Below are 20,265 nucleotides of genomic sequence, written 5' to 3' on the forward strand. Positions count from 1 at the left end.
TGGCCATCATCAAAAATTTCTAGAAACAATAAATGCTGGAGAGGGTGTGGAAAAAAGGGAACACTCTTGCACTGCTGGTGGGAATGTGAATTGGTACAGCCGCTATGGAGAACGGTATGGAGGTTCCTTAAAAAACTACAAATAGAACTACCATATGACCCAGCAATCCCACTACTGGGCATATACCCTGAGAAAACCATAATTCAAAAAGAGACATGTACCAAAATGTTCATAGCAGCCCTATTTACAATAGCCCGGAGATGGAAACAACCTAAGTGTCCATCATCGGATGAATGGATAAAGAAGATGTGGCACATATATACAATGGAATATTACTCAGCCATAAAAAGAAATGAAATTGAGCTATTTGTAATGAGGTGGATAGACCTAGAGTCTGTCATACAGAGTGAAGTAAGTCAGAAAGAGAAAGACAAATACTGTATGCTGACACATATATATGGAATTTAAGAAAAAAAAAATGTCGTGAAGAACATAGGGCTAAGACAGGAATAAAGACACAGACCTACTAGAGAATGGACTTGAGGATATGGGGAGGGGGAAGGGTAAGCTGTGACAAAGTGAAAGAGCGGCATGGACATACATACACTACCAAACGTAAGGTAGATAGCTAGTGGGAAGCAGCCGCATAGCACAGGGAGATCAGCTCGGTGCTTTGTGACCGCCTGGAGGGGTGGGATAGGGAGGGTGGGAGGGAGACGCAAAAGGGAGGGGATATGGAAACATATGTATATGTATAACTGATTAAATATGTTATAAAGCAAAAAATAAAAAATAAAAATAAATAAAAATAAAACTACAATGAGATATCATCTCACACCGGTCAGAATGGCCATCATCAAAATATCTACAAACAGTCAATGCTGGAGAGGGTGTGGAGAAAAGGGAACCCTCTTGCACTGTTGGTGGGAATGTAAATTGATACAGTCACCATGGAGAACAGTATGGAGGTTCCTTAAAAAACTAAAAATAGAACTACCATATGACCCAGCCATCCCAGTACTAGGCATATACCCTGAGAGAACCATAATTCAAAAAGAGTCATGTACCACAATGTTCATTGCAGCTCTATTTACAATAGCCAGGACATGGAAGCAACCTAAGTGTCCATCGACAGATGAATGGATAAAGATGTGGCACGCATATTCAATGGAATATTACTTAGCCATAAAAAGGAATAAAACTGAGTTATTTGTAGTGAGGTGATGGACCTGGAGACTGTCATACAGAGTGAAGTAAGTCAGAAAGAGAAAAATAAATACCGTATGCTAACACATATATATAGAATCTAAAAAAAAGAAAAAAAATGGTCAGAAGAACCTAGGGACGAGACAGGAATAAAGATGCAGACCTCCTAGAGAATGAACTTGAGGATACAGGGAGGGGGAAGGGTAAGCTGGGACAAAGTGAGAGAGTGGCATGGACATATATACACTACCAAACGTAAAATAGATAGCTAGTGGGAAGCAGCCGCATAGCACAAGGAGATCAGCTCGGTGCTTTTTGATCACCTAGAGGGGTGGGATAGGGAGGGAGATGCAAGAGGGAAGAAATATGGGGACATATGTATATGTATAACTGATTCACTTTGTTATAAAGCAGAAACTAACACACCATTTTAAAGCAATGATACTCTAATAAAGATGTTAAAAAAAACCCGACTAAATGCAGCCAAAAATAAATAAATAAAATAAATAAATTTATTTAAAAAATTGAATACGATTGGTGCTGTTATGTTTGAAACGTCAGCGCAGTGTTTAGTTCCTTCTCCCTTGAAGCTTATTAAACTCCTTACGTAATGCATCTTGTAGTTATGAGTGGCAGCACCATGGACATAAATGAAGAACCTGTTTCTAGAACTAGAAGAGGTGCTGAGTCCTTAATTACAAGATGCAGTAAGCAACCATGCTTGCTAAACGATCCTTCGGCTCCTGAGACAAGGTGTTCTTCTATGAAATTTATTTAAACCAACTCTATTAGATATTGAGACCGCTATCTATTTATTATCAATATATTAAAGCCAAAAGAGAGCCTTAATAATCCTTCCATCATATTTATAAGATTGTTAAGTAGTACTTTATTCCAAATTTAGCATTGTGAATAAGTGTTTATAATTACTCCCCAAATGGATTCTCATACTGAAATTCTTTAAAGACAATTTGAAATTACATCATGTACAATGGATGTGCTTGTAATTAAAATATTCTCTGACTCATTTTCTTTGATATATCTTGTGGTTTGGACCTTATTTTACTATAAAAATTTAATTTTGCATCCTAGTTTTAAAATCCCTTGATGTCCTACTACATGCAGCTCTGTAACTAAACAGAAAGATCAAAGAGTCTGTAGATCATGGGCAGGTTGGAATGGGACTCAACAGATTCTAGGTTTACATGTGTCAAATAAAGAGAAATGTTTGCTAGGTCACATGGTTACCAAATAAAGGACCTTCCGGTTAGGTTTGACAGAGCTATTCTCAGGGCAAGGCAAGGTGCCCAAGTTGATACAAACATAAATAATATATAGTCACTAACTTTAAGAAGCTTATAATTTAGTAACAGGATAAGATAACATGACCTGAAATAAGCCTCAATAAGAAAACTGCCATGAAAAGATTCAAATGAAGAGTAATGGGGGATCGAAAATGGGAGTATCAGGGCTGAAGAATGAAGTTCAGTGATTAAGCAAGGATTTGAGGAGGAGGGATGGTCACCTTATGTGAAAGTTAGACTGTACCCACCACAGCAATAGACATCCTGACGAAGAAAGTTTAATATTGTTATATGTGTTGATTCTTCTCCTATCTCTTTCATTTTTATGTTGTTTTGAATGATGTTAAAATTAATAGTGTTACTTTTAAATGCACTCTTAAACAATTATTATAAAATTGTATGAACTGAACAAATGCCCATAAAACTTAATCAGTCCCCATTAGTTTAAAATTTGTGATAACTTGTATATCAAACATTTCTGTTGTCAAACACTTTTGTCAAGGTTACTATAATTTAAGAAGGAGATTTAAAATTTTACAAAAACAGTTTTCAGATATCCTTAACAATTTTTAAATGATACCTACATAATCAAATAATCTGCTAAGTACCTGTAATTTGCTTGTGTTTATTAGAATGGTTCATCTAAGAACTATCAATTAACCCTTAATAGCTCAGTTTAAGTTACCATGTATTCTTAAAAGTATTTAATTAATTTGTGTTTCTTTTAAAATATGTAAAACATTATGTAAAATTTAAAGTTTCCATCAGGTCTTAATGGAGTCTCCCATTTAGTTTGACTTAGTGAAATAATACTAGATAAAGGCCTTGAAAACTCATCTTCACTTAAAGGGCATACAGTCGTCTCCAGGAGAGACTTCTTCCATCCCCCCATGAGCGATCGGTACCTGACCTTTCTGTCCTCTTCATAAGTAGACTTATGATCTGCAAGTGCTAATGGAGGTTCAGGTCCCAGGTAAGAAAGCTGAGACTTGGACTGTTGCCGGATGGAAGCTCTGTAAGTAAACAGAAAGATGAATTAGCCTATAAATTATGGGCAGGTTGGAACAGGACTCAGCTGGTTCCAAGTTTACATCACTTGTGTCAAATGAACAGAAATGTTTGCTAGGTTACATGGTAACCAGATAAGGGAGCTTCCTGATCAAGTTTGATAGAGCTATTCTTAAGGCAAAGCTAATCAGTTTGGTTGCTGTAGACAGCAGGCTAGACTCTGATTCACAGTATAACTGAGGAGGGAGAAAGAGAAGGGGGGCAAAGTTGTTCCACTAGTCCACCAAAAAAAAGGTCCAAGACTCAAATCCATTCCAAAACCACATGGTTCTACTAATTGCTATAATGGCAATGGTCCATCACTGTTACCTCCCTTCTGTTTGTAGGTTGTAGTTTTGATATCTCTCCTTCTCTCCCTCTCTCTCTTTCTCTTTCACCCTGATGTTTGCTTTAGCATAATGCCACCTGGATACAAATGGACCAGTAGGAGGAAAGAGGGCCACTAGTGAGGTCTTCTCCAGGCTATATACTGCCCATAGGGATGGATTTAGTTAACAAATCTCTTACTGAAATATAATTTAACTTGGTGTGTTCATTCATTCACTTGACAGAAGCTTACCGTGCACCTACAACATGCAAACCAGTGCCAGGTGCTTTGGGGGATACAAAGACTGGTCAATTACAGACTTCTCCCTAAGGAGCTTTAAACTTTTTTTTTTTTTTTTTTTTTTTGTGGTATGTGGGCCTCTCACTGCTGTGGCCTCTCCTGTTGCGGAGCACAGGTTCCGGATGCGCAGGCTCAGAGGCCATGGCTCACAGGCCCAGCCTCTCTGCGGCATGTGGGATCTTCCTGGACCGGGGCTCAAACCCATGTCCCCTGCATTGGCAGGCAGATTCTTAACCACTGCGCCACCAGGGAAGCCCACTTAAAACTTTATAGAAGAGCAATGCATGCATCCAACCCTGATGTAAGGGAGAATGCGGTAAGTGCTATAAGGCAGATTTAAATAAACAGTATGGAAATTTAAAGGAAAAAGGAATGTATGTCAGGTGTTACCATAAAAGGTTTCACAGAGGAGGTGGTTAAAGTAGGATCTGGGTATCTGTAGGCTGGAGGGAAGAGCATTGCTGATTGACAGAACAGTATAAAGAGAAGCATGGGGACAGAATTACTAGTTATATATACTTAGTATAGAGCAGATACAGGAAGTGATTGATTCAAATTGTTTTGTTTTTTCCCTGAGATTTCTGGGAAGGAGACTCCTACTCTCCTCTAGATTAAACTTGAAAGTATGTGACACTGGAAGCTGTTGGCAATTATGTCAAGGAAAGAAGCTTCCTGAAAAATGAATACTGAAAAATAAGTAGAGCAGAGAAGGGAAGAGAAAGAAACTGTATGTATCTTGGACAAATCATCGAAGCCCCAGCCTTGCTTGATGCCAAAGCCTCCTTGGACTATTTATTGAGTTATGTTAACTTATTCTTTCCCTTTAAAGGTTAAACCAGGTTGGCTTAGGTTTTCAGCCATTTTCAAATAGAGTCTTAAGTGATAGAGGCAATCCTGAAGACTTGAGAGGATAGAAGTTACACTATCAAAGCACTTAATCTGAAGAAGTACGGTGTAAAGAGAATGATTTAGAGATGAGGAGACCTGCATCGGCTGTGGTAGTGAGATCTAGATGGAGCTATTCATAAGTCTCTCCCTGTCATCCGTATCCAGGAGAAGTTAGACTAAAACAAATACCAAGGTGGTGCCTGCCTATTATTGATGCTCATCTAGCCTTCTTGAGAAGGCAGCAACACATCAACTGCATGACTCTAATTTGTTCCCACATTCTGTTGATGGCATCGCCATCCCCTTAGTCACCAGGTTCAACAGGCGCATTTATGTCAAGTCCTCCATCTTCCTTGCTCTTGCTCAAACTATTGCCAAGTCTTATTGTGATCAGGCATGAAACCACACCTCACCCCGATTCCCTGCTACCAAACTGGCCTCTGGGACACCCCAATCCCCTCCCACTTGGCCTGAAACCCTGCAGCAATAGAGTCATCTCTTTAAGTTAGGTTAACTAAGGTTGAGAGGTCATCTCCCAAAGGTGTGAGAAATAGGTATGTGTCAGCTAGAGAGAGCAGAGTGCATGACAGGGCTGAGACTTAAGGTTATGGGCCTAAATAGAAACTCAGAGCAGTAGAAGCCAAGGTAGGAGTATGTGCAGAAGAAGAGGGCATCAAAATATAGCTGCCTACAGCTCAGTTCGGAGCACAGAAGACCTTGATCCTCGTCCCCTCAAATTTCTACTACTTCATCTTATATTTCTTAAATCTCTCTTTCTCTCATTCCCTGTTGCCCACCATTCCACCTGTCTAGCATAAGCTGTCCCAGTGAGACCATGGGCAGTAAGGGTGCGAGACAGGGGCCTGACCTGCCCCCTCTGGTCTGCCATAAACACCAGCATTAGAATTCTATCACACCCCTTTTCAGAAACTTACAACATCTGCTCCTCCCTTCCTGAGAAGCCGAGTGCCACTTCTCACCACAAATAAAAACAGCTAATTTGGGAATATATGTTCTCTCTGTCAACATTATTATTTAGGAAATTACTGTCATCCATGAAATTGTTCTTGAACCTAAAATATATTACTAAAGAGAGAGTTAGGCATCAGAAGGACTGAAGCCAAGGAAATATGATACAAATGAACATTTCAATGAGTCATCTTAAAGATCTGTCAGCATACACAATAAGATATTTTTACCTTCTTACTCAAACTTATAAATCTTTCTCTGCAGGAGGTTAATAGCTACTTTCTGTGTATAGGTGGTATTTCTGTGTTTCTCTTCCCAGTCACCAAAATGGAGAATTTGTGAGAACTAATAGCCAAATAGAAAATATTTATATTAAAAATGGTTATCTGTTCCTAATAGTAAACTGTAAGTAAACTATGTAGAATGGGAAAAATTCTGTTCATCTGAAAAATTAAGGAAATATTAATTTTCTTGTTGACATGACCATGAGATACATCTCCTCTTTGCAACCTTTAACTTAGTGATCAAAAGAGTTGCCTAGTCATTTTCTGTGTTTAAGAAGTTAGTTGGTATCTTCAGATTGTGATTCTAATGACCTTTATAATTTTTTTCTTCCAATCAGAAAAAAAGCTGGTTAAACATAATACCAGATGTCTATAAAAATTGCCTAACATTTTTGGCAATTTTTATATCTTTTATTTTATAGATAAACATGAAGCTATTGTTTTATTACTTTCCAAATTCAAAAAATTCAATAAAACTAGCATTTCTTAGAATTTTTCTGAATAGACTTGTTCTTAAAAGGAAAAATAAAAATCAGTGAATATTAAAAGTAAGTAAATCTGTGTTTGAACGACTTGGAGTTGTTATCTGAATATTATATTTTAAGCTTCTTTAACCATTTTTCAATAAACAATTAGCTACCTTGAAAGAGCAAGTCCTAAACTGAGTCTTTGTTCAGAGCACAGCCTTGAGTTAAATGTCCTAGAAATGGTAAACTCCATGGTGGAGAAATATGCTGTCAGTCTGTTGCTTACAAATAGTTTCCTACCTTAAGAAAAAAAGATCTTGAATAACATTTTCACAAGTATAGACAAATACTCCTGGGCAGAATTATTCTTAATACATAGACTTTTAACATTAAAGGAACTATTTTTTTTAAACTTTTAAACCAGAATGAAAAGCTAAATTTATAGTCTTGCTATATAGCATGCTCCAAAAATATGCTTTGGAAGTCAATGCCCATGTATTGATCTAGGAAAAAATAAATTCATGTTTAGTAAAATTCTCTTTAAACGTCAGACAATGAATCTCTTATTTCATCTAGTTAAAGAATGATTTGATTTTGGATGGGTAACTCTGGGAGCAGAAATATTTGTAATTCAATTACAGCTCAGTAGGTTAAAGAATGAAGCTAAAGGCATGAATTTGACCTCCATTTAAGACAGTGCTTCATACCACAGTTAGCTTTGGGAGACAAGTCTGAACAGATTTTTTTTAAATCCCCTTTCTAAGCTTAATAAACAACATTTTAACTACAGAGCATCTTTATCATGTCCCCTACCCTCAATAAAATGAGAAGCCAAATTTAAACAAAAAATCTCTATGAATTGGAGACAGAAATGTCAATATAGCAAGCAAGGATTCATTTGCATGTTCATTATTACATAAGACCTGGGGCTGTGTTTAAGTAAGGGCTCTCCAGGTTGTACCTGAGGTATTGCCAGAGGATCTTAGCTGCAGAGGGCTCCTAAGAACATTTGAAAACTTTAAAATCTGTCCCGTGACTTAAGCTTACCTTAAGCTAGCTTGGTAGCTCCCTCTGCTAAAGGTCTGATTTCTCTCAAGTAAGGTATCTTCAGTTTCATCTTTTCCTATTCAACACAACACAAGTGATCCCTTAGTGTATACAACAAGCAGAACCATATCAAAATAAAATTATTATTTACTATATTTCCCTAGCATACCACTACTATGTCTGATGCTAAAACAGTCTGTTAACTTTATTGCAATAAATGAAAGTTAGCACTTGTCCAGCACATTCTAACAAAAACAACAATAAAAAAATAAAAATACTGAGCAAGATTGAATCTTTTGAACTATATGATAGCCTATGTGTTATCACCACAGAAATAGATAACCTATAGATATAGCCGATATTAACCACAAAAAACTTATGAGAAGCCCACTAGAGGTGGCAAAAAAAAAAAAAGACGCACCAAGTTAAAAAAAAACCAAAACTTTTCAGAATAAATCACGTGTTAAATGTATACAGTCATTTTACCCAATAGTGTTCACAAATCCAGATGTGATATGGTAGAGAAAGTTTTGAATGTTTGGTTAACGCAGGTTGAGGTAAACCACCAAACCTGAAAATTCAGATTGAAAAAGAGAAGGTACACTAGGGCCTGAAGTATCTATCTACATTAGTGAAAATAAGCATAAACCTTTTTAGTCATTGGTTAATTCACTCAGCCAACTAGAGGAGAGCTCCTACTGAGTGCAGGACACTCTAGGAAGACTCTCCTATTTGCAAACTGTGAGGGAAAAAAGGGATGGAATTGAAAGTTCTTCCACAAAAGACCTGTGTTTTAGCTCTATGACTTGATCAATAACTAAACCTCCTGAACATTGTTCTTTCCTTTATCATCTATACAATGTCTCCCAGGGCTTTGAGGAGAACAAGTAAGATACTGTATATTAAAATGCATAGAAATCCAAAAAACATTATATATAGCTAAGTATTTAATATAATGTACAAGCATAATGGAAAAGGCACTTGCCCTTTATGTCTTTTTCATTAAAGGCTTGATCTCCTTGACTTTGCAAAGTCATTAGAGTGAAGTAAACTCCTTTCCTTTCCAACAGTTCTTCATGGGTGCCTCTTTCCACTGCTGTACCACGTTCAAAACCAATAATGACGTCTGCAGCTCTAACCGTGGATAGGCGATGAGCGACAGAAATGATTGTGTGCCCATGCTGAACCTGTAAGAGTACAGTGCACAGTTAAGCCAGACTGTAAGACAGAGCTGACATTGACATTTGGGCAGTCTCTGAATCCACAAGTAAGACAGAGCCTCAGTTACTGGGAAGATCCTTAAATAGGCTGTACAGACATTAGAAAATGCCAGCGTGCTTTCTTGTGGCTAATAAATGCCATCACATCACATCACATCACACCAATCAGCAATTGGTCTGGTTGCTGCTATTAATCAACAGCTGAAAACCAAAATGGAAATTTTTTAAATCACATATTTTATGTTAGACTTAACAAGATTTAAAATTTTACATGTGCAGCTTTTAGAAGCAAATCATAATGTCTTCCATTCAACTGTGAGGAACATAGTGGTGAGCCAATATTTTCCAGGTGGATACACTGACCCATGTAGTCCTTCTCTGTCCCTCTTTCTGTCTCTCCTCTCTCCACAGCTGCCTTCCCTACAGCAAAAGAAGAATTTCCACACAGACTTATGAAAGGAACTCAGACTTTCAACAAACCTTACTCAGTGCCTCTTGCACCATGGCTTCACTCTCATTGTCCAGTGCCGAGGTGGCCATGTCCAAAAGTAGGATCTTCGGGTTTCGGACAAGGGCTCTAGCAATGGCTAGTCTTTGTTTCTGGCCACCACTCATCTGGCCTCCTCCTTCTCCAACAAGAGTGTCAAATTGCTAGGAAGAAGGTGACATCAGTAATGAAGAGGTAGAATTTGAAGGATCCTGACCGATTCTTCACAAAGGTCCTTTCTAGCTTCCTCCTCAAGCATGAATTTTCACAGGTCCGCCTTTCACTTAAAAAGACTCTTTCCTGAAACAGGGTATTATCTAATCAATATTTGTGTATAAAATAAAGATATTGATTTATCCTTTCATTCTGGGATGTAAAAATGTTTCTCTTTAGCTCAACTTCAAATAACATGTTTCCACCACAATAAAAGTGGATCAGGGTCCTGAAAATCCATCTTAGAGGATTAGAGCATGTATCAAAGCATTGTCTCTTTTCTCTCGCTAGACAACACAGAAAAACACAACGCTAAAACTGTCTATATATTATGAATGAAAGATCAAAGTAGCTTTAAAATCATTATCATGAATAGCAAACAGTTACTGAGTATCTTGCATGTCTAGCGTTATATTGGAATCTCACAATGGGGCATTGTGGTCAGACTCTTATCTTGCTTATTATTAGCCAACGTGAGTTGAGCATCTACCATGTAGAAAGCATGAATCTAAGCCCTCTACACATATCATCATATTTAGTCCTCACAGATGCCACATGAGGTAGGTACTACTATTCTGCTCAAATGATGCATAAGGAAATACTGGGGCCTGAGGGGGCAAAGTAATTTGCCCAAGTTCATAAGGCTTGCAAGTAGAGAAGCTGGGATTTGTATGGAGGCAGACTGATTCTAAAGCTTTATACTTTTAAACCACTAGACTATATAATACAGCTGAAATCCTATTCATACAAATATTTCAGAAGGCTGAGTAGGAAGTATTCTAGAGCACGGACTCTGGAGCCAGACCACCTGGATGAGATAATTGTCTCTCCTGCCTTGAGCAAGTGATTTGATCTCTTGGAACCTCAATTCTCCATCAGTAGATGCAGATAATAATAGTAGCTGCCTGACAGGATGATTGTGAGAGTTAAATGAATTAATAGATGTAAAGTGCTTAGAACAGTGCCTGATATGTAGTAAGCACTAACTATGTGTAAACTAGTAATAATAACTCTTCCATTTAGCAGACCATTGGCCGCAAAATCCGTACAAGTATACTATTAGGGAGTTGGTTTTTGTTGTCGTGTTGTATAAAATAAAGATAAATGAGGAAATTTTGAATATGTGAGATACAGTACTGAAGACACAGTATTAGCTGCCCAAGCACAAGAAAGTTAAAGAGCACTGACAATGATAGACATCAAAAGGGCATTGTGAAAGTTACTGCCACATGACAAACTTATCATCCACTTAGACAAATGCTTAATAGACAGAATAAGGAAATTGTATCTGGGTCAAAGGAGCTTTTAAAAGAAAGCTACCCCAGTTTGGTAGGTTTTTAATATATTAACAACATATTTTCAGACAAAGGGGAGAAACTCAAGATACACTTCTGGGCATAAAATTAAAACATGACATTAAGATTTTAATAATTTAGGAATCAAATGAAAAGAAATGTACATTACTGTGTAATTTTTTTGCCTTCTATGACTTCTGGGTTTCCCTCTGGAATGAGAGGCTAGGGATACCTGTGGCAGGTCCATGATGAAGCTGTAGGCATTGGCTTCCTTGGCAGCTTGGACTATATCTTCCATCATTGCATCTTCTCTGCCATAGCGAATATTCTCTGCAATGGTGGTGGAAAACAAAACAGGCTCTTGCTCCACTATCCCAATCTGAGCTCTAAGCCACTGAATGTTAAGAGAGCGAATGTCATGGCCATCCAAGGTCACCTAGAGAACAAGAATACAAGGTCACTTCTCTTGGAATCCTTCAGAGTTCTGAGTTATACTACTAGGTTGTACTTGATCTATGGGGAGAAAAAAAGAGACCAACGAGATTGTAAAAGAAACAATTCCTCTTACAATGTGGTTGTTAATATAAGGATGACAACAAAATTGAAATCAAGTATAGCTGTAGGACAATTCACTGTAGAAACACAATTGGTATAAAGTTCACTTGATATAGTTTAACATGATTGGCCCAGGAGTAGAAAAGTTTTTAATTCCTTAATAAAGAGTAGAGTCAGTTATTCACCATACTTTGAATATTTTTATCTTTTGACTTGAGGCCAAAATGAACTTCAAAAGACACAATGAAAATAAGCAATGATCTCTATCTTGTATATATGTGTTTAGAACAAAATCTTACTTTCTGGCCAGACTCATCAAATGACACTTGGCTGTTCAAAAGCAATTGAAACTGTAAGTGCGATAAGTAAATAAATATTACTATTAGAAAAAAGTAAAAATTTTACATCAAGAAAACATGATTTCTATATATTCAGAATATAGTTATGGTGGTATGTAGCAAAGAATACCCAATCAGAGAACAAAGTGTCTGTGAAGAAAGAGAACTCTATCACATTTGCCATGTCACTCTGACAGTACATGCATTATATAGAGCTCATTGCATGGAAGTCATTTAATATACAGTCAAATGATCCTATCTAAAGGCATCAAGGAGATGTTGACAAGAATGATTTTGAGGCAGAGTGAAAAGAGCATAGGCTTTGGCATCCAACAGATCTGGGTTCAGATCTCAATCTCTCTCCTTCCTCATTTGCAAAACAGGCATATTTATCTTTGGAGGTCACTGTGAAAATAAGTGATGATTTTCATAAAGCACTTGACATATAATATTGATAAATAGCAACTATTAAGTTTTTCTTTAAGTTTCAATCTATGTTTATAGTCAGATAAACACAAGGAGAAAGAAACAGTAGTTTTTTAACCTAACTTCTCAAAGCAATAATCAAGAGCTGTTCTCTGTTAATTCTGGTCATGTAAACTTTCTTATACTTAGTGTTTGGAGAACCTTAGGGAAAAATAATAATTTTGTTACAATAAGAAGAAAGAAATGGAAATGTTCCCTCACTAAAGAGGCAGCAATACCATTTTGAATGTATCTGCACATTCAGTTACATCACTGAGCATATGGACTGGTTATTTATCGAACACAATCACCATGGACGGAATTAGTCCAGTTGGTTCCGTCAAAAATCACTGTCAACTATGCAGATGTCAGGATGGTCTCAGTGTATGCTAGGTCTTTGTGTCTGACCAATGTATAACGATTTGCAATTTCCTATCCCCGTGGATTAAGAATTTTCTAGAAAATACACACCATGCCTTCACTGGGGTCATAGAATCGCTGAATGAGCTGCAGTGCCGTGCTTTTCCCAGCTCCACTGGATCCTACCATAGCTGTCATTTCCCCTGATTTAATGACCATGCTTAAGTTATTTAAAATCTGCAGAGAAAAGAAAAGAGCAATGTTCAGATTGCTGTCAATTAGGCTACAAGTTAGAATGCTTTGTGAGGACACTGTGTATGTGTTTACTTATGCCCTCACAGCAATATCCACTGATTTCCCTCAATAACCAGAAAAATTAGTAAACAATGCCTAGGATGTGGTTTTAGCATTTAGCACGTTACTTAGCAATAAACTGATAGCTGTAGCCAACAAATAAAACACTGTTGAAGTAAATAAGCCAGGCCGACTTTGAAAAGTATGTTCTAGAATCTAATTTAAAATGTTTCTGACACGTCAGGATACCTCAAGGAGACTGTCCCAATTAGCTTAGGGGAGAAAGCCACTTAGCAGTAGAAGACTTTATTAAAACAAACTACTGGCATTGGGAATAGAAGAAAAAACAGAAATGACATAAATGTATTTCAATTCAACTGGCATTTGTTGAACAGCTATTATGAACTAGCTCCAAACAGATATTATAAATGAAGCTTTCAGTCATCTGTTCAAAAATCTTTACTGAGTAAGTACTACCTTGTGATCTATATTTCACAAAGCACTTTTACATACTTGGACATTTAATGTTTATATATATATATATTTGCTATATTACAGTAATCAAAAATATACTTCAGAAATGTTCTCAGAATATATGTAACTATGTTTTATATACAGATGTGTATGAGGTGTGTGTGTGTGTGTGTGTATATATATATATATATATATATATATATTTACCTACATTATAAGTATGTAGTATTAGAATTAAGTTGCATGGGATTGAGTTCTGTGGGGGTAATAGAAATAGTATTAAGAAAGGGTAGCTAACTATGGAAAACAGTACAAAGTTTCCTCAAAATATTAAAAATGGAGCTGCCATATGATCCAGCAATTTCACTTCTGTGTATTTACCAGAAGAAAACAGAAACAATAATTTGAAAAGATACATGCATACCAGTGTTCATTGCAGTATTATTTACAATAGCCAAGATATGGAAGCAACCTAAGTATCCATCAATAGATGAATGAAGAAAATGTGGTATACACATATAAACACATACACACACACACACACACACACACACAATGGAATATTACTCAGCTATAAAAAATTAAATCTTGCCATTTGCGACAACATGGATAAATCTAGAAGGTACTATGCTAAGTGAAATAAGTCAGACAGAGAAAGACAAATACTGTATGATCTTACATGTGGAATCTAAAAAACAAAATAAACAAACAAGCAAAACCAAATGAAAATAAACTCAGAGATACAGAGAACAAAGGAGTGGTTCCCAGAGGGGAAAATAAGTGAAGGGGATAAAGAAGTACAAGCCTGCAGTTATAAAACAAAGGCACGTGGATATAATATACAGCATAAGGAATGTAGTCAATAATATTGTAATAACTTTGTATGGGGACAGATGGTTACTAGACTTATCGTGGTGATCATTTCATAATTTATGCAAATGTCAAATCGCTATGTAGTATACGTGAAACCAGCACAATATTGTACATCAACTATATTTCAATTAAAAAAATAAAAAGAAAGGGTGGCTAAAGATACTCTTTTAAAAATGAGGAATATGTCTCCTCCCAAAGCCAGTTCATTTGGGGAGTAGGTCCTAATTTTCCTGTGGGGTAAATTGGCTTTAAAGATACTTGCTCAGTAGGTGCGGGAAAACTGTAAATTTTCTTCACCATGTGCCCTGGACAATCACCTAGTACAAGACATGTGACCACAGTATCACAAGATTACCTTTCCTTAAAGGACTGATCTAGAGATCCTTGTGAACTTACAGATAGGAAATAAAAAAGGTCAAAGACAGCAGCTTTCCTTTGCCACTTCATTCCCTACCCATTCAGTGTCCCGCCTTCTGCAGGCTTTAAGGATGTGGTTGATAAGCCATCCTTCTGGATTGTTCTGATTGTTTTGCAGTTTGTTTAGCTTGTGCTCACAGTGACAGGATCTGCCACTCATTTTATCAGAGCATCACTCAGTTGACTTAACCTGAGTGTGCTACCAGACTGTGTTGCCACCAGAGAGATTTGCATATATTATTATCACAAGGAATATGGTTTGTGGCCTGAGGAACACAAGACACCTGAGGATACTTACAGAGAAACGTGTCTCTCTGCCTCGTTCCTGGAAAATAAGTCATGCTTCATAAAAACAGTTATTCTGTGGCTCTGGAAATGAATCATCAAAGAAGAATTTGGCACTTACCTTCACCTCTGGTCTGGAAGGATAGTGGAAGGTCACATTATGGAATTCAATTTCACCCTTAATTCGATCCAACTTGTAACCATCTTCTGACATGCAGTCAATGAGGGGTTTCTGGAGTAGAATATAAAAGGAATATAGCAACAGCATGTATTATATGCATTTACTGTCCATCTCGGTTTGAACTGATTCATAAAACAGAACAACAACCAGGTAAAACACTGCAGTGATATGCCAAAGATAAGTTGCTTCCACATTAAATATGCATTAATGATAGTAATAATATTCACTACCATTCACTGAGAAATTAATGTGAGATTATTACTATTGTAATTACCATTACTATATAATAGTATTAATATATTTCATATATTTATATATAACAAAACTTACATAAATAAGTAATATACAATTAATTATAATTAATATAAAACATGTCAATGATCATATAATTGGTATAAAATATTATCACATTAATTTAATTAATTAGTATTTATTGTATACTACTATGATATATTATTACATAATGACAATAAAATAATATAATAGGTTGGCCAAAAAGTTCATTTGGGTTTTTCCATAAGATGTTATGGAAATATATAGTATTGATCTATAATTAATATATTAGTATATAATATATTGATATTATTATGGAGTATTGTAAATTGAGATACCACAGAAGACAATGTACAAGGTGCTTTAATATGCTTTTTTCATTTATGTAATCATCACTGTAACCTAACTAGACAGGTGATATGCCCATTTGTTCACTTGAGGAAGTAGAGACATCTCAAGAGGCCAAGGTCCAGTAGTATCCAACATTTAAGTATCTATTGTAGATGATGATTAAAACTAACTAAACGTCCTCAAGTGGTGTCTTCAAATATACCAACTTTCAACTGATATGCTGAATTCCACCTCTGTTGTTGTTAGTGGTGAGCCTAATTCAGAACTTAACCAGGGCTTCCCTGGTGGCGCAGTGGTTGAGAGTCCTCCTGCCAATGCAGGGAACACGGGTTCGTGCCCCGGTCCGGGAAGATCCCACATGCCGCGGAGCGGCTGGGCCCGTGAGGCATGGCCGCTGAGCCTGCGCGTCCGGAGCCTGTGCTCTGCAACGGGAGAGGCCACGGCAGTGAGAGGCCCGCGTACCGCAAAAAAAAAAAAAAAAAAAAAAAAGAACTTAACCATGCTAGGTCAGTAGACAAGAGTGAGGGTCATCTCCGACTAGCAGAACAATCCAGGGTCAACTTTTTTCCTCTCCCTCACTAGTGAGAGAAATTCATCATAATAACTCTATTTGGGGCTACAGTGTCATCTATTTCTTCTTCTTTGGTCTCTAGTAAAAATAATAAAATAATTCTTTTTTTTTTTTTTTTTGCAGTACGCGGGCCTCTCACTGTTGTGGCCTCTCCCGTTGCGGAGCACAGGCTCCGGACGCGCAGGCTCAGCGGCCATGCCTCACGGGCCCAGCCGCTCCGCGGCATGTGGGATCTTCCCGGACCGGGGCACGAACCCGTGTCCCCTGCATTGGCAGGAGGACTCTCAACCACTGCGCCACCAGGGACGCCCCAATAAAATAATTTTTAAACGCCTTAATTTTTTGTAATCGTTTCAGGGGCCTTTCAGACTTGTCATCTAATTTGAGCATGCAACAACCCTAAGAATGAGGTAGACTTTGGATAGCTCTATGTGGTTTTCAACAATCTTTTTATACCCCAATAAATGAAACCCCAAAATATAAAACAACATATTGCCACCTCCCCCCTTCTATTCTTGAATTTTGACCTCTCTAGCTTGACCTCTGATGTCTTCAATAACTTAACCAGGGAAATCCTAGCCAGGCTGCCAGGGTCCTTTATAATCTTGTAGACTTTCTGTCACAATTAGAAGTTAATCTAATCTTATGAACTTGGTCTTAAAGTCCTGCGTGATCTGGCCCCTTCCCATTCCTCCAGCCTCTGTCTCTTGCTCACTCTGTTCAGTCACACTGACTTTTAGTTCCTTACATTCACCAAGCCCTTTTCCAACCTGGAGATCTCTTCCATGAATACCACCCTGCTCTCACCTCTCAGGCATCTCTCCTCCCACGAGTCCCCTTTTGCATGGCTGACTCACCTCCTTTGGTTCTCAGCTCAGAAACGGTGTCACTGTCACTCAATTTAAATGCTCCATCCCCCATCCCAAGCACTTTCACACTGACTTATTTTACTCCCTTCCTTGTACTTATCACCATCCAATATTATCTTATCTTTGAATGTGCCCACTTCGGTATTGCCTATTTCCCATATGATATGAGAGCAGGGGCCTTATTTGTTCTATTTCACTCCTGCACTGCCAGCTCAGAATGGGGTCTGGCTCATGACAGCACTTATTTAAGTACTGCTGAATTAAGGGCATTGTGATAGTTTCTCTTTTTTTTTTTTTTTTTTTTTTTTTTTTTGCGGTACGCGGGCCTCTCACTGCTGTGGCCTCTCCCGTTGTGGAGCACAGGCTCCGGACGCGCAGGCCCAGCGGCCATGGCTCACGGGCCCAGCCGCTCCGCGGCACATGGGATCCTCCCAGACCGGGGCACGAACCCGTATCCCCTGCATTGGCAGGCGGACTCTCAACCACTGCGCCACCAGGGAGGCCCTCTCATATTTTTTAACATTGAGGATAAATTCCTCATGAGTTCATTCCTCCCCTCAGCCCCAACCTGCTAATGGCCTTTACTTTTTGCTTTTACATACCCGGTCCATTGTCTCAAAAATGCTGGTGGCTGCTGCACGGCCAGCTGCAAAGGCTTCCAAACAGGAAGAGGCATTGCCAAGATTTAAAGCTCCTACTAGGACACTGAGGAAAATCTGTAATAAAAAGAGACAAACATAGTTTTCATCAATTTGTAAATAGTCTTCACTGTCATTTGGGCTGCCCATGTGAACTCAAAGATTTCTCAGAAATATTCTTCTGTGGGAGTTTGAAAGCTAAATAGCTCTTTGGAAACACTAGGAACAGTTTTTGTTCTGCAAAGTATCTCCAATTTTTCTACTGTTTTGATTTAAAAGACTACATTAGTTTTGATTGAACATCACTATTCTACAAAGAAGAACATGTTTTTAGATCAGTAAGAGGTGTAAGCAAGGCAGCATATAGACACTGAGTGGGTTCGAGTAGTGGTACGATAATTGATTCATTTTATAAACAGCCTTGTAATGTTAAAGACTTCTGGTTCAAGGGTTGCTGAAATGATAAAGACACTGTGATTAGCTTGATTGTCCTAGAGACTGGTAGGTGCAAATATGCCTACTACTACTGCTACTGCTATATTCCTGCTACTAGTGAACTAGTTTTTAGGATAACTACTGCTATACTACTATTAGCAATAATAAAAATAATAGTAAGGTATGTGTTTCAATGCTCTACTCGTATTACTTCATTTAATCCTTACAACAGAAGAGGAAACAGAGGTGTATGGAGGCTGCCTAACTTACACAATGTCTCAACGTGTATTAAGGGGTAGAGCATTATTTGGATCCAGGCTCTTGACTGACATTTTGTCCAGCTCCCAGGCTCATCTACTGCTGCTGCACACAAGTGGAGTGGCCAGGTTCCTGTGTAGAGCTGGGGAAGCTCTTCTTTGATTCACCAACGAGGCCATCTCATTAAGTTAGGGGAAGGCTACCTGCTCATGATCAGATGTTCCTACCCAACAGCACTCTGTTTTGTTTTGTTTTGTTTTTAACATCTTTATTGGAGTATAATTGCTTTACAATGGTGTGTTGGTTTCTGCTGTATAACAAAGTGAATCAGTTATACATATACATATGTTCCCATATCTCTTCCCTCTTGTGTCTCCCTCCCTCCCACCCTCCCTATCCCACCCCTCTAGGTGGTCACAAACCACCGAGCTGATCTCCCTGTGCTATGCGGCTGCTTCCCACTAGCTATCTATTTTACGTTTGGTAGTGTATATATGTCCATGCCACTCTCTCACTTTGTCACAGCTTACCCTTCCCCCTCCCCGTGTCCTCAAGTCCATACTCTAGTAGGTGAGCACTCTGTTTTTAATCAGTGCTGTTTGTAAAGAAGCAAAGAGACAATTCCTCATGTTGGCCTCTAGGAGAAGCACAAGACTTCACCCTTTCAACCAAAGAACGAGCTTTAGTCACGTGACTCACATGGAGGCTGTTTCGTTGGCCACCATCTATTGAGGACTGGAGTTATTTTCTGAGCTAAAATAAAGGTTGGCACCTGTATGAATGTAGTCTTTTTCGGGTAATCAAATAAACCTAGTCTGTGGTGGTTTCATGAGCTGGATTCTTCCCACGGGTTATAGCACACCAGGGCAAAATACCTGAGTCCCTCCCCATTCTCCTTCTCCCTTATGGCTGGACCATGGAGCTTCTCAAAGCCAGTCAGGCATCTCCTCCCTCTCAGGAACCTCTCTATTCTATATATCTGGATGCTGTGGGCCGGCCCCTTCTTGCCTTCTCCCTGAATTCCCTATTCTATGCATGGGGACAAACATTCTCCCTTCATCTGTCCTTCATCTGTCCATCTGTCCTTTTCCTTAATTATGGCAGGTACTTCCTCTCATTGGCAGATTACTTACTCTCTCAAGCCCCAGTAGTTCATTATCTGTAACACAGGGATAATGATTGCATATACCTCAAGGGATTGTTATGAGAAGTAAATGATAATGTGTGTAAAGGTGATTAATCCAATGTCAGCCACATAAATAATAGTGATGATGATGATGAAAGAAGTGAGATTCCACACTTAGGAAGTGAGAAGATGAACAGACAGAACAGTACTTGTGGTCTAATTTGTGTTAAGACCACCCGCATCAGAGGTCTTTCTAACTGAGCAAATGAAGCCTTCCACATGTCCTAGTTCAGGGGTCAGTAAACACTTTCCATAAAGGGTCAGTTAGTAAAGATTTTAGGCTTTTTAGGCCATATGGGCTGAAGCTATTATTCAACTCAATTCCTCGACTATGTAGTACAAAAGCAGTCATAGACGGTAGGAAATGAATGACTGTGGCTATGTTCC

The 20,265-nt window shown here is 38.3% G+C and overlaps 1 protein-coding gene across 3 annotated transcripts in view; it reads right to left on the reverse strand.

Moving 5' to 3' along the window:
• The window catches only part of ABCB11 (ATP binding cassette subfamily B member 11), an 85,473-nt gene that overhangs the window by 32,196 nt on the left and 33,012 nt on the right, over positions 1-20,265 (reverse strand). For 2 of the 3 annotated variants that reach the window (XM_060106398.1, XM_060106397.1), the window contains exons 10-17: positions 17,964-18,077; positions 15,238-15,348; positions 12,885-13,010; positions 11,288-11,491; positions 9,541-9,711; positions 8,826-9,027; positions 7,841-7,910; positions 3,421-3,523 (exon numbers count right to left, since the gene is read on the reverse strand). In XM_060106398.1, coding sequence (XP_059962381.1) covers positions 3,421-3,523; positions 7,841-7,910; positions 8,826-9,027; positions 9,541-9,711; positions 11,288-11,491; positions 12,885-13,010; positions 15,238-15,348; positions 17,964-18,077 — 1,101 coding nt within the window. Of the gene's footprint in view, positions 1-3,420; positions 3,524-7,840; positions 7,917-8,825; positions 9,028-9,540; positions 9,712-11,287; positions 11,492-12,884; positions 13,011-15,237; positions 15,349-17,963; positions 18,078-20,265 lie in introns of all 3 variants that reach the window. The other variant, XM_060106396.1, reaches the window with a different exon arrangement.

The sequence above is a fragment of the Mesoplodon densirostris genome, chromosome 8, assembly GCF_025265405.1.
Source record: "Mesoplodon densirostris isolate mMesDen1 chromosome 8, mMesDen1 primary haplotype, whole genome shotgun sequence".
Classification (NCBI taxonomy): Eukaryota; Metazoa; Chordata; class Mammalia; order Artiodactyla; family Ziphiidae; genus Mesoplodon; species Mesoplodon densirostris.